Here is a 25580-nt window from a genome sequence, read left to right on the forward strand (position 1 = left end):
GTAAAAATATACTTAGAGGGCTGACTCAGTGCCAGTACAGCTAATATTGTTTATATAATATTGCAGACTAAAATTAACTGTTTTATACTTCTGATGTGCAGCATGATTTGACATAATAAATCTTATTTGTGATATTCGTCTTTGGAAATTTGTTTTTATTTATAAATAAGCGATAGAGTGGATACATTACTGTGATGATACAAGACTCTACCAAATTAAATGTTAGAATTTTTTACACACATGGGAATCGAACGTGTAATCAGCTTATGCGGTCGACAACACTTCACACAAAGGGATATGTTCTGGGGAAATTCTCTATTATCCCCCTTGTTTGGTCACATGGGGGGTTTTCCCATTTGGAACCAAAGCGAGGTCAAAGCCACGTAATGGCGGTCGAAAGAAAGACGAAGAGTCGGCGCAAAATGGACGAGGTAAGTCACTGAATGAACGTATGGTGATCTTTACGGTATCTGATGAAACTTTAGTTATTATTTATCCAATACATACTGTCGGATTTAATATCAAGGACAGACGCCAGTCACAATCATCCTCTGAACATGGAGTTGCCTGGCATATGTCAAAATCAGCAACCTGTGGTTTTGTAAACATTGATGCATGCGTCGTCATTGAACATCAATGATAATTAATTTTAAGTCCTATTTCTTACATTTAAATGGGACATTGCATCGAGCGTTTATTCCAGTCATTGTGTCAGTAAAATTGATTAATTTTCATCCGTGTTCACTCACAATGATCGTCATCGTTTAATTAGCATTAACATCTGTTACTTTCGAAGCAGGCCTAATCATCAATACGATAACAACTCTAAAAAAAACCAACACAATTGGCGATCGCCCAACTAAGACAGTGGCCATTATATATGCCGTACACTTTAAAGTTAAAGGCTAGAATGCACTTTGCCGGGCGCAGCCACACTTGACGAACCTTAGGGTTAGGGTATGGGTATGCCACCCTTTACGATCTTTAGGGTTAGGCACCCTTTACGATCCTTAGTGTTGGGGAACCCCAGCAGCGCTAATTAATCTGAAAAAGTGCGCCCGGTAAAATGCAGTACTCACGTTTTTTGCCGTTATTTCCCTCAACATATGTTGTATGCTATTGAATTTGACAGACTATTTGTGACGATGGTAGAATTAGGTTTTATATTTCTTGCTAGTGTCTTATTAACATGATTAAAAATGACGAACGAACCGTTCCCATAAAATGATAAACTGTGTATACTATATGATTGTCATGATACTGGGGACTACTGTTCAAACAACTACAACTGGACACCCAACATTTTCTATTCCTAGGGTCAGGTGTGTCCATGTGCTGCTGTGGTATCAGTTTCTGCCTGTACAGATTTTTATTCTCAGTTTGATTCATCAACTTATTCATGATTAGTTGCTAAGGGTGTAATGTGGGCATAGATTAGGCTAACATCTTGTCTCTTAGATGAACATACGTTACAGAAAAAAACAGTCATACATTATGTTAAGTCAATGTTATGAAAAATAGCCCAGAGGCTTTCCTTAAACTGCAGTAATCTCGACTTAATAAAATAATGTTATTGATTTATGTAGCTCTTATTTCCAATGTAGCACTGCTCAGAAGCACTGAAATAATTATTATCCCTGATAACCCAAGCTACCTGTGAAGCGCTAGAACCTAGTAGAAGGTTAATAGTCTCATGACTTATCCCACCGGGTACCCATTTTCTGCTAGGTGAACAGAGGCAATTTTGCACAAACTCACTTGCCTAAGGCGAGACCACATGTATCACATGTGTTTCTTTGTGGGGAAGGACTGAATGTTGCTAATGTCAACTGATTTGTGACCTGAACTCTATGCACAGAAACACTAACCACTTGCCAAATGTTATAGACTTTCATGGACTGTGTTGGATAAATTTGTGACTGACTCTGTATGACAGATATGGAGTAGAGCTGACATACAATACACCTACAAAAAATAGGAATTGATGATTGATGAGTTTGTTTTGAAATCCTGTAGCCTGTATACTATTTTAAGTGGCAAACATCACTCATCTATTCTCAAGAGGAACAATATTTAACTTACATTTAGTGATGGTCTGCACTGACGTCAAATGATTGATTAAAGACAAAACAGTAATATAGTCAGTCATACCCTATTGTTGTCTCAGAGTCAGCATTTGAGACACAATTGGTAGCCAGTGTAATACTTAATCAAGGGAAGTTACACAGTAACAAATAGAATTGTGTACAAGAAATAAGATTTGTCTAAGATTACCTCAGTGAGGAAGAGTTTAAGTTTACAGTTTGTTTCTGTAATTGCTCAGTAGACCAACCCATTGAGATTGTATCGCAAAACATTTACTTGGGGTTTGTATTACAGTGTACCACTACAGTACCAGTCGTACCTCACAGTGGTATCGCTAACTTGCTTGAGATTAATGCCATCTTCACATGTTTAAGCTTGTGAAAATCAGAACTCCCTAACCTGATATTAATACCATTACTAAAACAAGAAGTATCTCCATCATGTTCTCAAACCTAATAATACACTCTGATGTATAATCATTGTAAAGATTCTAATGTTTATGTACCTGATGAAATGTGCCTATTTCAAGGCAGTAAATTTTTCCAATTTTAATGAGGGGCTGTGGGGTAGCCTTGTGGTTAAAGTGTTCGCTCAATACGCCGAAGACCCGGGTTTGATTCCCCACATGGGTACACTGTGTGAAGCCCATTTCCTATCTCCTGCCATGATATTGCTGGAGTATTGCTAAACTTTAGTAAAAGCGGCGTAAAGCCATACTCACTCCATCCAATTTTATTGAAATATTTCCTAATATCTCAATTTCTTAATTATCTGCATTAAGAATAGACAATCTTTGACAATATTATGACATTTAAGTTTAATCATGTGAAGATGAATGACCTTTATACTGTAATTGTCATAACAGGCACCGTGAACATTAAAAAAGGGGTTGCTTATAAAAACCATACAGAACATGCATGACTAGTTACATTTTCACATATAAAGCTGTTGTGAACTACCTTATCTCATACATTGATGAAATTAACACAGTGTCGATAAAGGTTCTAAGGCAGTTATAGACCCTTGTTGGCTAGCCATTGTGAAAACATAAGAAACTGACACTAATCATTCTGCATGATTTGCTGAAACACAATGGTCTTCATACACCCAGTTTAAAATCATGACACAAGATCACCAATGATTCTAATGGTTGCTTGCAGCTGATCATATGACACAGGGCACAGCTTGAGACATCGCAACCAATGTGCACATTCCCATGTATGAAGCAGTGGAGTCACTTCGACACAAAAGGCTGTATGAAGTTAAATGACTTGTACCCAAGAAATGTAATAAGTTGGTGGCTAAATTCAATAAGTCTGAAAGCTTCCAGGAGACAAACCATAGCAACAAGTCAATGCAATAACAATTATTAACATTCATGATTGAATAGATATGTATGATGTGGCCCAAAAATGTCAAGATAAGAAATGCCCTGACTCACTCACTGCTATAGCTCCTGGCGGTGTATCCCCATGATACAGAAAGTATATATGCAGGGTTTTACACAGACTTTTAAAAATGGGAGTCATAGTGACTCACAATATTTATTTTGGGAGTCATTTTCAATATTTAGGAGTCATGAAAAGTTTAATATTTCTTTGTGTTAATCATTCTCATTATGTAAACGTATGTCAAACCACCAAATGAAACTACAGCATTGTTCAATTCAAACAGTCGGGATTACTGTCTCTTCTAAGTTCTCTGGAACAATCTGACAATATCATTTTTTGTTTATCAAATCGATTTTATTGAACTGAGTTGTGAGGGTCACCCATAAAACTTGCGTCAAACTTGACTCGTATGATAATATTTTGAGAGTTGTTTACAAAATTGTTGCATCGAACACGCATGAATCACGCGTCATGTAAAACCCTGTATATGCACACTGCTCCTCTGACAGGCACTGCTCAGAAGTTCAGTTACGATTTCTCTTTGTTGAGCATTTTCTTATAAAATCGATCCTCCAAGTATGAATAATAGTAAAAATTAATACGAAATTATGACATATGTGCCATGTTGTTTAGAGTTTTTATTGGTCAAAAGTTTTTGATTACTTAAATGAACCATTTGAAACACTCCAGGTGGGACATGTACATATTGAGAACACAACAATTGCATGATGAACTTTACTGTTGTTTTTTTGTCTCATGGTCACCAGATAGAGCCACTAAAAACAGTAATTTGATGCCACCTTAGCATGTAGGCTGTCATTTAGGTCATATACATATGACAAGAGTTCTATGTTCTTGTCACGCAAAGGCCCAGGTTGTATTCCCCACATGGGTCCAATGTGTGAAGTCCATTTCTGGTGTCCCAATATGTGATACTGCTAGTATGTAAGTCAAAGGGGTATAAAAATATATTCACTCACTCTCTGGTCCTACAGCGTATACTAGACAGTAGATGTTTGACTTTTAGGTATGGGTTAATGCTGTAGACTGGGAGAGGAGTGTGGTTTTACTTAGGTATTTACCCCTGGAGACTCATGAATAATCCATGGTGGTCCATCGTGTGAAAGTCTTGGACCTGGGCTGGCATTGACATATGGCACAGTTCACTCTACTACCACAAATCAGAGTTTCTAAGTCTGAGGAAACTGTCATTTTCCCCTGTTATTCCTCTCCATCTTCTGAGGTAAACACAAAGAAATCAGCTGAAATACAGATGTGAAACAAGGCATCAGAAAAATTGAGAAAATGACAGAAGACAATTATTACGATTTGCCAACAAAAATTTAAAAGACTAACTATGTGTTAAATTTTCTGAATTATTTCCTTTTATGTGTATCCTCATATTTGACTTACCTCCAGTGGAGCTAAGATAAAACATGACAGTGATGTAGGCCATGCTTCCTTGTGTGTTGACAACATTCCAGTTGTGTATCAACAACCACTGACAGCTCACTGCACTAACTAGTGGAACTGAATAGTGATAGCATGTCAAGCTTCTCTGATGATGACGATGAAGATCGCTTGCCTTGGTTGGATAGGGTAAACCTTTCTAATAGTTAATAGTTTTTTGTTCTTATCTCTTCATTTACATGATGTAGCAGTGTTCACGAATGGTGTTTCAAAGTAACAGGACTTTCGGTCCTGTAAGTTTCAGATGTCTGTCTGACCCATTGAAAATGCACAGGACCCATAGAATATAATTAAAGACACATTTATATTTCTTATATTGGCATTGAAATTATTAACAAACATAAGATTTATATACAGCAAACAAGTGTCACGTGTCACATATAACAACTTCAGTCAAAGTCATTGTGAAATATACAGTCAGAAACTGGGGCCGACGGGTTGTAGATTTCTATCGGACCGTTGGTGAATCTGCCCGGATTTGTCAGAGGGTCAGACGCTATTCGTGAACACTGGATGTAGTAGCATTTATGACATGTTATATTTTGGATTTTACTTTTTCATTGAAGTACAGATTCTTGTAATTTCTTGGATTGAGTCCATCTGGGATTCAATCCCACACTTTCAGAGACAGGCACCTTATTGCCAGCATGCAAAGTCAGCAATCTAACCCACTCTGCCATCGTGGCTTCCGCAAAAATGGAACTCTGACAGCTGGTAGTGTAGACCACATTCTCTTTGTACCTGTCTCATGTGTGTAAATTTACATGGCTTCCACACAAAAAGTTGTGAACAGACAATGACATTTGATCACTTTCTAAATGACATTGAGCATTTATTAGCATTTTAGTATCATTATTCAGGGATTGGGAAAGGCAGGGGCCCATTTTGCACATTAGAATAAAAAATGGCCCATTAAAAGATTGAAGTTTACTATTGATACAAGGGCAGTGGTCCATTCTAAATTCAGAAAATAGCTAGTAATCCTGAAAATGGCCCATTGTCAAAGTTCTCTATCCCAATCCTTGAAATTATTACCACATAGTGTTCAGCACTTTGCAGCCATCATGTAATATCCTCAAGATTTTTTTTCAGATTTTGTCATGGTATAGAATTCATTGAAATGTCTGCAGGAAATTCATGGGATTTTTACATTCTGTACCAGAAACATTTGAGTCAACGAGCCATGCTTGGCCAACCTTGGCTGTAAACATCAGTTTTGGTATGTGTTAATGTTATCATTAAGAGCTTTGTGGGCTAAAAGAATCAAGACGATTTTTTTCCTTGACTTGGGACAAATGGCACTGGTCACAGACTGGTCCACATCTGAACTGGACATGACTCATTGATACGATTGATTTGAGATAGCACATGCTCAAAAGTATCATGAAAATCAATCTGTAGACAATCATGTTAATGAGAACGTCAGTTATTCTGTATGCGTATTGATAAATATTGTATGTAGAGCTACAGTTAGGAAAGTATAGATTATTCTGTGGCAGTAAATCATGAGTCTAGCATGTTTAAAACTGATATGTAAATTTGTGGAGATGATGTTCCTGCAACATGGACATTCATTAATTCCTGATACATCCATATTGCAATACACAATGACATCCGTATTGCAATACACAATGACATCCATATTGCAATACACAATGACATCCGTATTGCGATACACAATGACATCCGTATTATGATACACAATGACATGACATCCATACATCATAGTCAAAAAATGACATCCGTATTGCAATTTGAATGACATCCTGTCTGTTACCATGACATCCGGTCAATACACAATGAATCCATATTTACACAATGACATCCGTATTGCAATAATTCCTCAATACATGCTGACCATTCATTGCAATACTGACATCCATACTCATAGTCAATGATGTTGCTGGAATATTGCTAAAGCGTGACCTCAGTGGTCAGTCAGTCCATCTATGGCTGGAACAGTTTAGAATTCTCTACATAACCCATCTTCATATTACTGGCTTGGGGTGGCCTAGATTCCCCTACAAAGGCTCGGGTTCGATTCTCCACATGGGTACTATGTGTGAAGCCCATTTCTAGTGTCCCCTGCCATGATATTGCTGGAATATTGCTGAAAGTGGTGTTAAACCAATCTCACTCACTCTTCTTATTACTGGCTAAGGTTACCAGAAACAGATACATGTATTATCAATCATGTTAATAGTGTGGCACACTTCAGTATGTAGATTAGTTGCCATGGTAGTCAGTGCATTTTAATTCTTCAGCTTCACCTTCTGATATTGATCACGACACCTATCAACTCACCCACTTCATAGAAGGCCGATCAAACAAGTAGAGTGACAGCTGGTGTTAAAGCACCAAGGTGTCAGCTGTTATTAGTTTGTGTTTGATAATAAACATGCTACAGGGAGAAAAAGACAAACACATGCAAAGTCAGGTCACCTATGACTCAGTCATTATAATAATGTGGACAGGTAACACTTCAGAGTTTCCTGGTCAGTCTGTATGTAAGTCTATGTATATGCTGAAATAAGAGGGCTAGGGTATGACACCATGAGGTAGACATGTCATGTCAGTCTGTGAGATATTGAGTGATGACAGTTACTGTGGCATGTATATGCTGAAATGTACAGAAGAGGGCTAGGCTATGGCACCATCATCCGGTAGACATGTCATGACAGTCTGTAAGATATTGAGTGATGACAGCTACTGTGGCATGTATATGATATGTACAGAAGAGGGCTGGGGCATGCACCATCAGGCAGACATGTCATGACAGTCTGTGAGATATCGAGTGATGACGGTTACTGTGGCATGTATATGATATGTACAGAAGAGGGCTAGGGCATGCACCATCAGGCAGACATATCATGACAGTCTGTGAGATATCGAGTGATGACAGTTACTGTGGCATGATATCAGAAGAGGGCTGATGCACCATCCGGTAGACATTACTATTGAGTGATGACAGTTACTGTGGCATGTATATGATATGTACAGAAGAGGGCTAGGGCATGCAGGCAGACATGTCTAGGGTATGTGGCATGTATATGACCATCAGGTATGACATGTCATGACAGTCTGTGAGATATTGAATGATGACAGTTATTGTGGCATGTATATGATATGTACAAAAGAGGGCTAGGGTAATGGCACACCATCAGGTAGACATGTCATGTCAGTCTGTGAGATATTGAGTGATGACGGTTACTGTGGCATGTATGTGCTGATATGTACAGAAGAGGGCTAGGGTATGACATGTCATGAAATCCCAGCAAGACACTAGGTGTTGATTGTTTCTGCATCACAGGTGCAGGAGAAGCCCTCGAAGGATGAGTATGCTGTTGCCAAATTTCTCCGATTCGGTGTTCCGACCAGACAAGGAAGACTGGTGGGGATGACAGTACAGTGCTTCTTCGGTAAGTCAGATAAATCATGATTTTTGCCAATATCCATGATATCAGAAACCCTTTAAATTATCGAAACTTAAAAAGTGTTGGTTTTTTTCGAATTTTCATTTTGTCATATTTGGTACGATGAATGGTTGACTTTGATTTCAGATGCAATTGCAATGATTAATAAGTACTTGAAGTGGACACCAGTTCATATAATAATGATAATAATGATACTCAGTACAAAATCGCTCTCCCTCCCTCCCTCCCCAGAAAAAAAAAATAAAAAAAAAAAAAATACATGTGTACAAAATTGATGAGCCAGAACAAAATGGTGGGGACAAACACAAACCGACCCCCACCCCACCCCCACACCCACCCACCTACCCAACCACCCAAAATTAGAAAATCATCATCACTCCCCCTAGCCATACATTACAACAACGGTCCCTTGTTGTATTTACTGATACATGTACTGGATGTGGAAAACTATTCAAAAGGCTGCCATCAGGACTTCAGAACCAACAGGCCTTGACAATCCCTTGAGGTCTTCATTGAAAAATGAGGTTTAATCTGCCAGATAAATCATGAAATACATAGGAGAAAGATGTAACACACTGGGTGATCGAGGATGCCATGTATATACCAAGCTAACAATGATTTCTCTGTCTGCAGCCAATAAAGCTGTGGACGCACTGCTGGAATCCAAGTGGTCGAAGCAGGCCAAGGAACCGCTGTTCACCAACCGAGCCTCCTGTGTGTCTTTCTGTAACAGGTACCCTCACTTTCAACACTAGTCTCAACAATGACAACATAGAGGATGTCACAATCAGAACTACATGCACAAAGGCAGACTGATGTGGGCATGGTTCTAATATTGAACTCTGGACTGGTATTTTGTTTGAAGTAGGAAACAAATGAACTGGTATTTTGTTTGAAGTAGGAGAACACAAAGTTGAGTTGAGTTGAACTCTCGCCCAGCCACATATTTTTGCATTTGAAGTACATACTCAGAATGAGTTTTATTTCAAAACATATATTCATTACATTGTCATTTAAAAGCAGAAAAAGTAATAGCATCAAATTTAAAATCAAGGGGTTAGTCACTGTCCTTATGAGGTTTCAAAACATTTATGATACAGATCATCCCTCAGGTAGTTCACTATATGTTTGCATCATAGTTTATTGCCATTAATGATGTGGATGGTTTCGATTTCCCCATCCGTATGGCATGATTGAGAACATGATTCAGATTTCTGGTATATTTAAGTTTAGGGGTCATTTCAGAGAAATGTTTGTGTCTTAATGATTCTTTTCTGTATGGCATAGAGATTGTCCTTTCTGGATATTTAAGTTTAGGGGGCATATATAGAAACCTCTCATTTTTTCATAGGCGCTGAAAATATGACATGTGACATGTTATCAATTTTTTAATAAAATATTATACAATAAATAAAAATATTTTTTATCTATTATACGGCCCCCACCACGTGGAGTTACTCCCTGCTATGCATGTGCAGCCAACCAGGTAAGCACCTAGGCCCGTATCATCATTCCTTCTGCTGTCACTCAAGCGTTCACATGCGTATTTCCTAGCTGATTTACTTCTTGTAGAAGAACGTCTGAGACTTCAACAACTGTATGTATGGTCTTTATTTTGTTTGAGACACGTTTTATTTCTCATTTATGTGACTTTGTATTACACTTTTCCCGCTGTGCTTTCCATGTGGTTTACACCACGTGGTTGAAATATTGCTATTAACCATGGTGGGAAGTTTTTCAATGTTTTGTACGTGTATATTATGCTGTTGAAATATTAGCTACATGCTTGAAATATTGCGTGTGTGCTTTCAGGCGTTTACAGGATGTGCTGCCTGCGGGCAAAATATTCCCCGTTCTGATAAGCATGACAAATGCTTATGCTGCCTGGAGAAGGCAGGGCATAACCCTGACATCTGTGAGTTGTGCATGGGCTTCTCCCCCTGGGCCCAGAAGAGACGGGCGGCTGATTTCCTGTTTTATAAGGAATTACGTGAGGCGGGAGGGGACCTGACCCAGGAGGTTCCCCCGTCCATGGCCAAAAAGGCAAAAGCAAACTAAAACTAAGTCTTCACATAGGTCACACTCTCCGTCCAGTTGTTTTCATATGTTACTTATCACTCAATTGTTTCAGCAGCATGTGGACTCTGTGAAGTCCCTCATTCACAAGTCGGTTGGAGGTCTCTGGCAGGAGTTCCTCTCCCACTCTGATCAGGGGACCGAGAGTCCAGGGTTGGTATCGCCGAGCTCGGCTCGATCCCTTGGCCTGGAGGCGTCTGTCCATCCTTTGCCTTTGGCTTCATGTCCGGATGCCTCAGCTGCCCCAGAGGGTGTGTGTGTGCGTGCGTCCGTGCGTCCAGCGCGCGGCGGTGTCGCGCGCGTCGCAGAGTCGGGCGTGTTTGAGTCCCTCCTGGGGTTCTGGTGCAGGGTCTGTTGAGGATTCCTGGGGTACCGAGGAATCCCTCGCCCGCCCACCCCAGATAGTGGAGGAGCTGGTTCTGTCCGGCCTTCCTCTCGTGTCTCGGGACCGGGGTTCGAGTGTTGTGTCGGTGGCCGGAGCTGAGAGTTCCTTCGTCTCTTCTCTTCCCGAGGCATCTGTGGCTCGGCCTCCCACCGGGTCGGGGTTCGGCTCCTCTTCACGTGGAGATCTGAATTCTGACTCGAGGTTGGGGAGGTCGAGTAATCGGAGGGTACTTTCCGTTTTTCGTCGACTCTCCAGAAGGTTAGGCAACGTATTGCCGGTATATTCCCCAAGCCGGTGATACCGAGGACTTATGAGGAAGTCTACCGGAATGCCATGCAGCAGGTGCGGGTAGTTGTCCACGAGGCGTACCTTTCCTCGATACAAAGGTCGGCTCTGGAAGCGGAAGGGAGCACTGGGGACGTTTCCCCGAATGTTGTTCTGCTCCACCAATTATCCGAAGTACAGGCCCACCTGACGCGAGACTCTTTACAGTCTGCCGCGTCTACGGTGATGTGCGCAGTCATGGGGATGTGCAAGCTGTGCCTGTCTACATCCCCTTATTCGGCAGCAACACAGCAGACTTTGCTGGCCCTTCCGTTTAGGCTGGGACGTTGTTTCCGGGGGCACAGCAGGTCATCCTTCAAGGGCTCTAAGGCGTTGTTGGAGCAACCGTGGGCCTATCGCTCCCGTGCTCCCGTAGCAGGTTCTTCCTCTGGGCGCAGCCTAGCCGAGTCTGCCGGCTGGCTTTGGCTTTGGGTAGGAGGAGGAGCCGTCCCCGCCAAAGGTAAGGGCAAGGAGCAGGCCTCTTCGTCTGGCTCCCAGCAGCCTTTTTTCGGCCACAGGGGGTCTGCCCCGATCTCCCGTTAAATCTGCAGGCTGTCGCCGTGTGTCCGTCCCAGCCAGTTCATTTGCAGGGGACCACTCACGCACTCTTACCACACGTCCCAGTGGGGGGCCGCCTCTCTCTATTCCTACCGGAGTGGGAGAAGGCTACCAGCAACACTTGGGTGCTATCCACCGTCAGTGTCGGCCATCTACCACTGTGGAAGCGAGGCCCGCCAGAGTTCACCGGCATACATCGCACTCCAGTGCCGTCATGTCCGGTCAAGGCGGGTATACTGCGAGACGAAGTTCAGGCTTTGCTGGACAAAAACAGGCGTGGTTTTATTCCATGTACTTCCTCGTTCCGAAGAAGGACGGCGGGTTCCGTCCCATTCTCAACCTCAAGGGGTTGGATCGCATGCTAGAGGTTCCATCCCTGAAGATGGAGACACCTAGCTCGGTGATCTCTGTTCAGCCCGGCGATTGGCTTACGTTGATCGACCTAAAGGATGTGTATCTACATGTGCCAATTCGTCCATCGTTCAAGCAGTACATCCGGTTCTCTTACGACAGGATGTATTACCAATTCACGGTGCTCCCCTTCGGCATATCCACTGTCCCCAGGGTGTTCACCAAGCTCATGTTTGTGCCGGCTACCCTCGCAAGGTCGCAAGGAAGGAGACGACTGGTTGCTCAGCGCTCTAACTCAGCCAGTGAGCCTAGATTCAACCCACACGGTGATAGACATTCTAGTTTGACTGGGGTGGATCATAAACCTCAAGAAATCCGACCTGGTACCCAACCAGGACTTGGTTTTTCTCGGGACGCGGTTCACAACTCACAAGGGTCTTGTCTCTTTGTCGCCCGACCGGGTCACCAGAGTACGGGAGATGGTGTCTTTGTTCCTCTCCCAGCCCCAGGCACCAGTGCGGACTTGGCTCCATCTACTGGGTCATATGGCGGCAACTATCTCTGTAGTGTGGCGGGCGCGGTTGAGGATGCGCCCTATACAGCAAGCTTTGGTGAGTCTGTGGGCTCACTCGGAGGATCTGGAGAAGTGTCTCACAGTCCCCGGGTGGTTGTCTCCTCACCTTCAGTGGTGGACCAATGTCGGGAATCTCTCCAAGGGGGTCCCTTTGGAAATCCCAACACCAGCTCTTACAGTTCAAACCGATGCGTTCCTCACAGGCTGGGGGGTGTTCTGGGCAATCTGTCGGTGTCCGGACTCTGGTCCAAAGCCGAAACCCACCTTCACATCAGCGTCTTAGAACCGAGAGCTGTGCGGTTGGTTTTTGAGCGCTTCCGGGAGCATGTTCAGGGCCAGGTGGTTCGTCTTCAGTTGGACAACCGTACGGCCATGACGTACATCCTGAAGCAAGGCGGCACGGCGTCCCTAGCGCTCCTATCAGATACCCGTGTTCTACTCTCGAATACCGGACCAGAGGGCATTGGCTTCCGACGCCTTCCTGCTGGATTGGACGGGCAAGGTGCTCTGGGCGTTTCCGCCTCTACCACTTATTTCCCGGGTCCTCTCCCAGCTGTCCACCCAGCAAGCTCAGCTACTTGTGCTACTGGCACTGCTATGGCCGTCACAGAGCTGGTTTCCGGTAATTCTCAGGTTTCTGGCTCAGCCTCCTTTGCGACCCAACATTCTCACTCAGAATGGCCTGCCATACCCCAATCCAAGGATTCAGTGGTGGCTTGGCCTCTGTCAGGTCTAGCCTCGAAGCACGCGGAATTCCTGCAGCAGTTGCAGACACAATTCTGGCTTCGAGGCGGGACTCGACAAACGTTCAATATGAGGATAGGTGGTCCCGCCATGTGCGCTGGTGTTCAGATAGGGGGATTGAAGATCCCTTTTCTGCGGATTTAGTCCGTGTATTGGAGATTTTGCAAGCTCATTTGGAAGAAGGCTTGGCGGCTTCGACCATTCGTGGCTACTCCACCGCTATTTCCACTTTCCACACCCCTGTCGATGGTGCTCTTCTGGGGCAGCACCCTCTTTTGCAGCGCTTTTTAGCTGGCGTGGATTGGGTTCGACCTGCTGTCAGGCGAACCAGCCCACTTTGGGATTTGTCAATCGTGCTAGATTGGCTGTCCAGTCCTACGTTCTCACGTCTATCGGCTATTTCCATTCAGCTGTTAACATGGAAGGCCGTGTTTCTGGTGGCGGTAACATCTGGGCAAACGGTTGGCGGCAGACCTGGCGCTGACTGTGTTCCATCCTCGTGTCAGTATTCCCCTCCCGGATACTTACCGTCCGAAGATCGATCACGCTTTCCATGTGACAGCTCCTATTGAACTTCCTACTCTTACCCAGCCTTCCACATCGGGGACCTCTACTCACCCGTTGGATGTCCGTAAGACCCTAAAGGTCTATATCAAACGAACTCAAGGTACGGGTACCCATCTGTTCTGCTGTTACGGTGGCGGGACGGCTTGCATGCCGGCTAGCAAACAGACCCTATCACGCTGGCTTCTATTGGTCATTTGTGCTGCTTATCAGGCTAAGGGCAAGCCTCCTCCTGAGGGGCTCACTCGGTCAGGGCAGTGGCCACTTCAAAGGCTTTTGCATCGGCACTGTCCATTGAAGAGATATGCTCTGCTGCTATTTGGAGCAGGCCTAGCACTTTTATCAGGCACTATCAGCTCAATACACATTCTCGTGATCGTGCGCATTTTGGCCGTTCTGTTCTCTCCAGTGGACAGTGTCCTGCCACCCTGACCGAGTGAGTCTTGGTTATCTGGACAGTTGACGCTGCTTTCAATGGTGTATAATTGATATATCCGCTGTTATCATATCTAACTACTTTTGATTTCTCTGATGAGATTATAGTCGGTTGTGAGTTGGTTTTCCCCCTTACGGTGCTCTTTAATAGATTCACAATGAGGGCGGTTTTTTTTTTTTACTTTCGCACTGTGCAATTTGCTTTGCGTATAATGGATAAAAAATATTTTTATTTATTCTCTTCAAAGAATTGGAAACCTCTACAGGTTTAGATAAGTTAGCTCCAGTCATTCCAGTCAATGATAGTTTATGATTTGCAAGTAGCTATTCTCCACTTGCCTTGGACAGTGTGTGTGTGTGTGCGTGTGTGCGTGTGCGTGAGTGCGTGCGTGAGTGCGTGCGTGCGTGCTACCTATAGTCGTCAAACATAGGGATCAAAACGCGTCAAGAACATCTAATAAAACCTCAATGTTTATCATTCTACAAGCTTTGGGGATATATTAAGCAATACACAAAATCTGTCCAGCTGTCATAGATGTATGACAGTCATTACATCACTCTTGGGCGGTATGACCACAATGATGTCGTACAGTGGATGATGTCATAGAGTTCAGAGATAGTTGCACCCACTTGGTTAGCTGATTTTAATGAATATCAGTGTTTTTCTGATAAATATGGACAAACTGTAATTCAATTAAAAAAAGTATCGGTTCCACAAGTCATGAAATATTTTTGAAATTTTGGATTAAGAACAAAATGATGCTTTACTCAAAAATATTTGTCATCCATTCAGATTGCAGTACATGTGTGAAGCCCATTTCTGGTGTCCCCTGCCATGATATCTCTGGGATATTGCTAAAACCGGTGTAAAACCACACTCACTCACTCCCAGATTACAGTACACATTCACGGTACAGTTTAACCTTATGGCTGTGTGTTTCAGATTGCTGCAGAAGGGTCTCTTCCACCGAGCAGAAAAAGTACAGAGAAGTAAGGACCGAGACAAGACCAAGAAGAAGAAGAAGCTCAAGGATGGAGAGAAGGATGAAGAAAGCAATGAGGAAACAGTTCGGGTGAGGAGGTTACACTTTGTGGGAGGGCAAATAACCAGGGCCCCGTTTCACAAAGCTCTCATAAGTCTATAATCTCATATCTTCAACTCCTATAGGACCGCCTCCGCGGTGTTGTGGTTAGAGCGTCCCCCCGGAGAGCGGAAGGTCGCGGGTTTGATCCCCGACCGCGTCATACCAAAAGACGTTAAAATATGGTACTTGTTGGTCCCTGCCTGGTGCCTCTCGGCATTATTGGGTACAACAAGGACTGGTCGGCTTGGAGTCAGTATACTGTGTCTGAGTGGGGTATTCATGCTTCACTGCGGCATGGTATCTCAGTGGGCTAGCACTATAAAACCAGCTTAAGTCTGGGCTAGTACAAGTAGCCTCACATACACATACACACGCATGCACGTCGTCATATATGAGCGAAATATTCTCAAGCACGACGTTAAACCCAATTTCACCTCACCTTTAACTCCTATACTGTAAGATAGGGGGTATGAATGCTACAAGAAAAGTTACGAGATTTAGGCTTTGTGAAACGGGGCCTGGTCTTCATCTATGAAATGCACAACTCCGTGTTTACCGATCACATGCTTTTGTATGATAGTCCTTATATGGTTATGGACCAGGTAAAAAGTTCAACGAAGGATAATAAAATGAATTGCTCAAGTTTTGAGACATAAATCCCTTCCCCTAAAGAAACCTAATTCTGAAAATGTTTAAATCCCTGTAATACTCAAAAAACACAGTGCCATGAAGAATGCCAAACATATTTTGTACAAGTACATATGATTAAATATACTATTGACATTATTCTGTAACATTAAGAGAAGGAGTTCAAGTAAGTATTGAATAGTTCACAGTTTTGATAACAATCTCAATGAAAACAGTATTGGTAAAATTTTGGACATTTTGCTTATTTTAATTTCTATATATATCATTGAGAACTAAGGAAAATAGATTTTGTTGGATTGAAAACTTGTCCACCCCCACCCCTAAACTTAAGGAATTAAGAGGTTTATCCAAATTCAAACTTCATGCTGAACAGTAAGTTGTCTTTAGTGGGATTCAAACTAATGATGCACTGTCAGGCCATTGTCTGATAGATTTAGTCCTGTTGATTACCATGACGACCTGACCAACAGAATATTGTTAAAAATGAAATCTGTGATGAACCAACCTTTGCTGACAGGTTCACAGCAAGTTAGGAAAACCAGAATTATATGTAATAGACTTTCTGAACCCTGTTAGTACTGTGTGAGTTAAGATTTCTAGTCACACGTTATTTAAAAGAAAATTGAAAGGATGTTGTATCTGAAAAGTTGAGTTAAGAAATGATGTGATTCAGGAGAGAAAGAAGAAGGAAAAGAAGGGAAAGAAGGATGGAGACACAGAGAAAGAAGAGGTAGAAAAGAAGGAAGAAGGAGATAAGAAAGAGGAGAAGAAACCAGAAAAGGTAATGGGAATATACATGATGATGTTGGTACCACCATTGACATCAAGTATTGGGTACATGATAGTAAGGGAGGTAATCCTTTATGGAGGAAAGGGAGGTAAGTAGGAATGGCAGGCAACAGAAAATATTGCAGTGAAGTGCAGCAAGTTGAATAATGACAACAAAACCATGTTCAGTATTCTGTTAAAGAAAATGATGAGTGTGGCATGAAGATTACAAGCATTTCGTTACAATACCAATTGGACATTAGTCACAATTGTCACTTGTTTTTGTGCATCTTAAAAGGGATGAATGAGTCTAAATATGTCTCATGTGTCATGTTGGATGGTTTCACATGCTTTAGACTGCATACTTTACAATCATTTTATTTGATTGTTTCAGGAGGAAGAAAAGAAGAAAAAGGAGAGGAAACTGAAGCTTAACATGCATGACGACCAGCGGTTCGTGGATGGAGAAGAGGTGAGTCAGGAGGTCATGTGACTCTCCATGTCACTGTAAGGTCTATGGCTGCACAATGCGTATGTGCTAATGGCCATTATCGTTAATGTGTAGAGAAAGGTGTTGCCTCTGTGGAGGGGTGGTTGGGTAGCCTAATGGTTAAAGTGTCCATTCATCACGCTTAAGACCCGTATTCGATTCCCCACATGGGTACAATGTGTGATGCCCATTTCTGGTGGGCACGCCGTGATACTGCTGGAATATTGCTAAAAGCGGCGTAAAACCTAACTCACTGAAACTGTGGAGATTTGCAGTAGTAGTCTTGTTTGTAACAAGAGCTGACTTGGTGTATACCAGTTCATTGTAGTGAAGGACTAGTTTGCTTGTCACTGATAGTTGCCCATGCTATCAACCAGTGGTTCACCTGTTTCAGATTTGATTTCTATTATTATTTTTTGGGCCCCTGAATATAGATGGATTGTTGATTTGTTTAAAACACCTTGTTAAATATACAGTGAGACCTCGGATATCCGGACACATTTGTTTTTACATAAATCGTCCGGATAATTGAATGTCCGGATATCTGGATTTTTGGTTTTCATACACCTCAAGGAAAATCCAAAATGTTTATGATCATCAAGCCTTTATTGTAGATTGTAGCGAGCATACACTTCGGGGTTGAAATCACTTCCATAACATTGAATAAACAACTTAACAGTTTGAACTCAATGGTTAACTCAGTGTCAGCTAGGCCTACTAATCACCACCAATACCTTGCTGACCGGTCATTAATCCGGATTAGCAGACCATGTCTCGTGTCAAATCACGTGGGTCTGTCGCGCTTCCATTCACAAGTCAGCGGTAGATCAAAGCTTCGTGCAGATACGTGAGTCAATTTTGTGTTGATTTAGCCCGTTGGTTTGTAAAATATACTGTCCGGAAACGGAAACCGAATATCCGTTATAGACCGTCACTTTTATAACGTAAGAGACTGATTTTTCTAAAAATTGACCGGAGGGCGAGGTTTCCGGATATCTGGGGTCCGGGTATCCGAGGTCTCACTGTATTTGATTTCTAATTAAGATGTTTGTGAATGTTTCCTGACAAGCCAGGAATTATGTTTCATAGCGCTGACATAACCTCTCTTTCAACAGGTGTATGTGTGGATATATGATCCCGTCCCACTCAAGACCTTCCTCATCGGCCTTCTCATGGGTAGGTAGTATTAGTAACCATGGTTACAGAGATATTTTCATTCATTTCATGTGGCTTTGGTCACCAAAGTTTCTATATCAGGGTTCTGCCCAGGATGCCATTGTACAAAACGATCTTAGTACTGAGGTGATCGTAACTCCCTTACCATAACATAGACTTAAGACAGTCATAGCGTTAAGGTGATCGTAACTCCCATACCATAACATAGACTTACGACAGTCTTAGCGTTAAGGTGATCGTAACTCCCATACCATAACATAGACTTACGACAGTCTTAGCGTTAAGGTGATCGTAACTCCTATACCATAACACAGACTTACGATAGTCTTAGCGTTAAGGTGATCGTAACTCCCATACCATAACACAGACTTACGATAGTCTTAGCGTTAAGGTGATCGTAACTCCCATACCATAACATAGACTTACGACGGGCATTGCTGTAAGGTTGCTTTGTCCAACGGCATCCAGGATTCCAAACAAACTGCTGTTGGCCAATAGTTGAGGAAAACGTTATCAAGCCCAAACTGGTCATTGAAATGAAGAAACCCTTCTACAAAAATAACATTAGTGATTGCTATATGACATAAATTTGGAAATTTGTATTTCCAATTTGACATTTTCATGCCATCTGCTGCAGAATTGGGGCTAAATATAGCCCTCTGATCAAGTCTCAATAAATACTTGGACATATCTTCTGTGTGGATCCCGGGTCAGAATAGGCCCAGTGATCTATAGCAGGTGACTACATTGAGGGGTTGTGACTTAGTTGACAGCTGGTCGTCTTAGTGGTGCTGTTTCTTGCTTTTCTGGTCCAGAGTCAATTGTTCATACCAGCTGGAAAATTGTTTAGTGTGACATAAGACAAACCAGCAAAAGGTGTGTATATTTGCAGTGCCAACTGCGTAGGGTCGTGTCAGGGTGATAATGCATGTTATGAGCCCAGACAAAGTGTTGTTCATACTTCTCGTCACTGGTGTTCTTGGACCTGACAATCAATGTCCTGCTACCGCACCTTTATCGGGAGCGGTGGGGTAGCAAAATGGTTGAAGCGTTCACTTGTCACGCCAAAGATCCGGGTTCGATTCCCCACATGGGTACAATGTGTGAAGCCCATTTCTGGTGTCCCCCAAAGTGATATTGCTGGAATATTGCTAGAAGAGTAGAATACAGCCGAGAGTAGAGTTACATGACAAAGATCAACATGAAGTGTTGATGGTTATGTTGCAGTGTTTGGTGCCACGGCTCTGTGCCTGTTCCCGCTGTGGCCTGAGGAGGTGAGGGTCGGAGTCTACTATCTCAGTCTGGCTGCTGCAGGTTTTGTGGGCTTCATACTCTCGCTTGTTGTTGGTGAGTAAAACTGTGGATGGGTACATGGGTACAATGTGTGAAACCATTTCTGGTGTTCCCTGCTGGAATATTGCTAAAAGCGGCACACACACACACACACACACACACACACACACACACACACACACACACACACACACACACACACACTCACTCACTCACTCACTCACTCACTCACTCACTCACTCACTCACTCACTCACTTCACACTCACTCACTCACTCACTCACTCACTCACTCACTCACTCACTCACTCACTCACTCACTCACTCACTCACTCACTCACTCCTCCTCACTCACTCACTCCACTCACTCACTCCTCACTCTCACTCACTCCACTCACTCACTCCTCCTCACTCACTCACTCACCCACTCCTCACTCACTCACTCACTCACTCACTCCTCACTCACCTCACTCCACTCACTCACTCACTCACTCACTCACTCACTCACTCACTCACTCACTCACTCACTCACTCACTCACTCACTCACTCACTCACTCACTCACTCACTCACTCACTCACTCACTCACTCACTCACTCACTCACTCACTCACTCACTCATGTTGATAACAATGGTCATGTCCTTTCGATAAAAACCCCAAAGGGTTAGTTAGTCAACACCAGAATATTATTGCCAATGTTATACTTACATCATTCTGTTTTGGGGTTTCAGTTCGCCTTGTATTATTCTGCCTGGCGTGGGTTGCATCACTTGGAAAACATCACTTCTGGTTCCTACCAAATTTGACAGAAGACGTTGGTTTCTTTGACTCCTTCAAACCTCTTTATAAACATGATTACTTTGGCAAGGACTCAAAAGCAGACAAGACGAAGGACAAACAATCCAAGGAAGAGAAGGAGAAAGGAAAAGAAGAAAACGCTGAGGAAGCCAAAAAGGAAGAAATTGAAAAGGATGAAAATTCTGGGAGTGATAAAAGTGAAAATGGGGAATTTGAACTTGTGGATAAGAATGAACTTACTGAAGAAGAAATCGCTGGAACAGGAAATGAAGAAATTCAGGATGAAAATGATGACGAGATTGATGATGAAGATAATGACTTTGACGATGAAGAAGATTCTGAAGAAGACAACACTGAGGGAAAGAAAGATAAATAAGTTCACAATGATTAGGATCTGATGAAGTAATACATGTTCTGGGCTGGTAGCAAAGACATTGAGCTAAAGAAACCTGGATATGACATCATTATGAATGCTAAAGGTTCTGCTTCATCAAATTTTGACACATTGTTTGTTTTATTGGGGAAATATGACTGTTGTATAAGCTGTGTTAGTACATGGTTACGTCAGCATCTTTGTAAGAATGTTATTTACAAGGTATGTAACACTGTGTCAGTTTAATATACAATGATCATCATCTCATGTTAATATGTAATTATACCATATGACTCTGGCCTTCTCTTTATCAAGAATTATGTTTTGTAGACAGTTACAGTTTGGTATTCATATTAGAGGTTTCCGCGACAAACATCTACCTTACACATTCATATTGTAAAACCTAATTAGTGTCAATCCATGCACCATGGGGGCCGGCTGAGAGCTTGTTGCTATCAACCAGATTGTGTTTAACTCTTCTTAGATTTAGCATTCTGCTTTTGGCAGGTGGGAAGGTAACATTATATCAGGCTTGCTTATTGCAAAATTTCGTAATTTTAGCTTTTTGAAATCTATACAGAATTCAGACATGAATTGACAGACGGGTAGGCGTATCATGCATTGTATCAAATATCAGTTTGAGATCCATCGACACATCAGACACCCCTAATATGAATTGTGACAGGGATTTATCTAGGTTTCCAAGCTAAGTTCCCACAGCATTTCGTTTCCAAATCAGGATATTCTTTGTTACTCCTTAGATATGTACCGGTAGGTATTTCAATGTTGCAATCTTTACAATAATACCCCTTCCACTTACTTGCTATTTGGTCAGTGAACTTCCACCTGACTTCACATGTTATGTCAATGTCAACGGGAATTGACAAAAATTTGCTCATTTTTCACTCACACTTGAGGCGAATATCTGAGCAGATCAATCCCTGAGGGGAAATTTTGGGATAGCAGCAAATTGAAAAATACCAGAGGCAATTCCTGCTTTGGGGTAAAATATCTTTTAGATCTAAGAGTTCTATCTGAGTTGCACATTATGATGGAGTTCTATGTCTTGCATGTCTGTGATAAGGTAATAGCACTACTAACTGGAGTTATCTCCCCTTTTATGTTGTGACCATCTTCCCAGCGGTCAAGTAACCATGGTAACTTGCACTTATCATGACACGTCTCTCCTTGAGACTACCCCTGATTTTGTGAAGCCATAACACAGCATCACTTACAGCACTTGAATGTTTTAATGATAACATGACTAGACATCATTAATTTGGTGTATCAAGGCATTGTGGGTATGAACATACAGAAGCACTGATCGTAAGCAACAGAATGTGAGTTCGGACATGTATGTCAGATATAAAACAGGGCCTTTCATATTTTAAGACCAAGAATTTGTTTGTTTGCTAAATGTGAAGTTTGACAACCCTGATATTAAATAAATTGGGATAACTGTTTTTGTCTTTCTCTTGCAAACCTCCTTGCTTCAACCTGTTCATCGGTGCGGTGGGGTAGCCTAATAGTTAAAGCGTCGACTCGTCACGCTGACGACCCAAGTTCGAATCCCCACATGGGCACAATGCGTGAAGTCCATTTCTGGTGTCCCCCACCGTGATATTGCTGGAATATTGCGAAAAGCGGCGTATAACCCAACTCACTCACTCACTCAACCTGTTCATCAGTGTTGTAGCGCTGTGTCAATCGCAGTTTCACCGTCAACTACATTTTGTCACAGCGGCAGTATAACAAACAGATGGGTGAATTAGTTGCCTCTATCATTTGTTGGTTACAGAACCAAAATAATTCACTTATATTAAGTTTGTGAAGAATTAAGAAATAAACAATGGATGTCGTAGAATGGTGATGATTAAGATAGTAGGGTTTAGGAGATGCATTGAGTGTTTACATTTCAAGGCCATATACCTTTAGTATATTGAGATATCTACCAGGTATGAACCAAGTGTTAAGGGACCATATTTGCGGACAGATCAAGCAAAGTGTACATGAAGTATTTGTCAACTGAAGAAAAGTCTTGCAGAAAACTCTTCCTAATCCAGACTGGCTCACTATTAATTCATCAGCTATCAAGTCACACTTTCAGTCTTATCCAGTCAGAATAGATTGTTTCAAGAAATATCACTCTCTCTGACACTAACACGCACGCACGTGCACACACTGAATTTATTTAATTCTATGTATGATACATCTTGTATGTCTGTGAGGAGGTAAGTGTGAGGCTAGCCAAAATTATCTCCCCTTGTTCGATTCACCCATCTCCACAGATGTCAAATAACTGGGAACAAACATTGGTCACCATACACCCCACAAGACTTTTCCCACCAATACAAACACCTAAGTACACCTGTCCTTTTTTTTATCCCAATTTTTCTAATGTGCACCACTTTAGTCTTCCGATCCGCAAACTGTCATGTCATGACATCACTGATGTACTGTACCTTCCCTACGTCCCCACCCACCCAGTGGACTTTCAGTTCATGACTGCTTACCTAGTTGTACATTATTTGCAAGTACATTACACAAATCTTTAAGTTCAGTGGTATGTGCAGGTGTCTGACGCAGTTATGTAATTCTTCACTCAAACAGCTTCGTGCGTTGACATTGCTCAGCAGAGTTGTGTCCCCTTTGCCATGGTTGAAGTACCAGATTAGGGATGGTGGTGTAGCCTAGTGGTTAAAGCGTTCGCTCGTCATGTCGAAGACCCTGGTTCGATTCCCCAGATGGGTACAATGTATGAAGCCCATTTATGGTGGAAATATTGCTAAAAGTGGCATAAAACCATACTCACTCACTCACTTAATACCAGATTAGTCATCGATAGTGTCCGTTCTTTGTCAGCATCGTGTGCCCTTTGGATTCTTCTGAGGGATATGCATCTGTTACCTGGATCACAGTGGTCTTTTCTCAGATATTACAGTAATATCACTGAAAAATACTATTCAAACTCACTATAGGAACTTGCAGCATCCGAATAACTGTTGCCGACTGCAGGATTGTAGAGAGAGTTGAGTTAGTAGCAAGTTGTTCACACATGTTGGTGTTAGTGTTCTGTGGTTAACTTCTGTTTGTATAAATTGTATTTTAGAAAGTGATTAGCAGTTCTTTTACTTTGTTTTACCTTTTACTGATACCTTTTTTTGCTGTTTACTGTCCTTTGCATTTTCTGACTTACCATAAATACATATCTGTTGGCTATTTGCAACTTTTCCAGAAAACCTAAATATTATTTGTGATGTCAGGAAAACATCTTTGCTTTTTTAGATGTCATGAAAGTTTTTGCACCCATCTTTTTTAAAACATCATGTCCACTTATCAGAATGTATCCTGTTGTCCAGAAATTAGAATTGGAGCCTTGTGATCTTATTTTTGACGATAGCTATTTAAATTCAGTTTGCTACGCAATGAATTTATAATTTTTTTAAATATATTTATTCTACCAAACCATTCTTCACTGTTATATTGTGGATTGGGCACACTATGGTCAAAAGTAAAAGAATGGATACAGAGGGGAGAAGTACTGTATGTCATTGTAGATAAGCCAAATATTTTAAGTACCTTGTACTATCCCTTTAACAAGATTATAATCAACAATCGTCACCCATTCGGAATTGCTTTCTGTTTACAAAGATGATACAAATTTGCACAAAACGTATATGTTGTCTTGGCAGTAGATGCTGTTTCTTGACTCAGTCTCAAAGCCTGTTGATCCCTGGATTGTCTGATCCAGACTCATTTATTTACAGACCGCCGCTATATCGCTGGAATATTGCTGAGTGTGCAACTGATTCACTCACTCACTCAATCTCAAGGCCCTTTGCACACATGTATTGATTGGATATTACTTTAGTTTAATTTCCCTTAAAATAAAACATGATGATTTTGTGTGTGTTTAAGGGATCAGATTTAAACAGAATATTGTCTTTTGTAATTTCTTTACATGTTTAAAGGGAGTTGAAATATTTTTGTATCACTTTTTCCGGACACATTAACAGACTTTTAAGATTTCTATGATAATTTTAGCTTGCCGACAACCTGTGTTGAGTTATTTTTGTTGTCAGGAGGACAGCGGCAGTACTGGGGCCCGTTTAACAAATCGCTCCAAGCACCACCACTATCAAATCTATTTTAAAGCGATCACCTAAGTGTTATGATCACTTTGTGAAATGGGGCCCTGGTGTGGGCTCCAAGCACCACCACTATATTTTACTGGTTACGTATTAACATGTCTAGTCAGCGTAGGACAGTGGGTGGCTCTGTATGGCTTGAGTTTAACTCCCCACACGTGTACATGCTTAAAGCCCTGTGTGCCATGACATGATATGACATGTGTTTCATGTTTGGGATTACACTTTCTCAGTAAAGTACAGATTCTAGTACTAATGGGGATTGAAATATAGTTTGGATTCAAAAATATAACATATCAATTTGTCTTCTTACTGAAGGGCATTGTGTATTCTGTGCATGAGCTTTGTTGAACTGAACTCACTCACTCACTCTAGTCAACCTGATACTTCATCAATCTGCCGCCATTAGTTT

The 25580-nt window shown here is 41.9% G+C and overlaps 1 protein-coding gene across 1 annotated transcript; it reads left to right on the forward strand.

The window, feature by feature from the left end:
* Positions 1-348: 348 nt before the first annotated feature.
* Positions 349-22481, forward strand: LOC124291174 (translocation protein SEC62-like). The gene is made up of 9 exons (XM_046728107.1): positions 349-431; positions 8257-8365; positions 9014-9113; positions 15335-15464; positions 16798-16905; positions 17287-17364; positions 18498-18558; positions 19786-19905; positions 20581-22481. Exons 1-9 carry the CDS (start codon positions 387-389, stop codon positions 21021-21023), a joined length of 1194 nt encoding a protein of 397 aa, XP_046584063.1. The 5' UTR covers positions 349-386; the 3' UTR covers positions 21024-22481.
* The last annotated feature ends 3099 nt before the right edge of the window (positions 22482-25580 follow it).

Source organism: Haliotis rubra, unplaced genomic scaffold (genome assembly GCF_003918875.1).
Source record: "Haliotis rubra isolate DU_JTF1 unplaced genomic scaffold, ASM391887v1 Scf484, whole genome shotgun sequence".
Classification (NCBI taxonomy): domain Eukaryota; kingdom Metazoa; phylum Mollusca; class Gastropoda; order Lepetellida; family Haliotidae; genus Haliotis; species Haliotis rubra.

Coding starts and splice junctions, on each gene's coding strand:
- LOC124291174 (XM_046728107.1), top strand. CDS start 387: ATGGCGGTCGAAAGAAAGACGAAGAGTCGGCGCAAAATGGACGAG. Junction 16,906..17,286: donor AGGAGAAGAAACCAGAAAAG/GTAATGGGAATA, acceptor TGATTGTTTCAG/GAGGAAGAAAAGAAGAAAAA. Junction 17,365..18,497: donor GGTTCGTGGATGGAGAAGAG/GTGAGTCAGGAG, acceptor CTCTTTCAACAG/GTGTATGTGTGGATATATGA.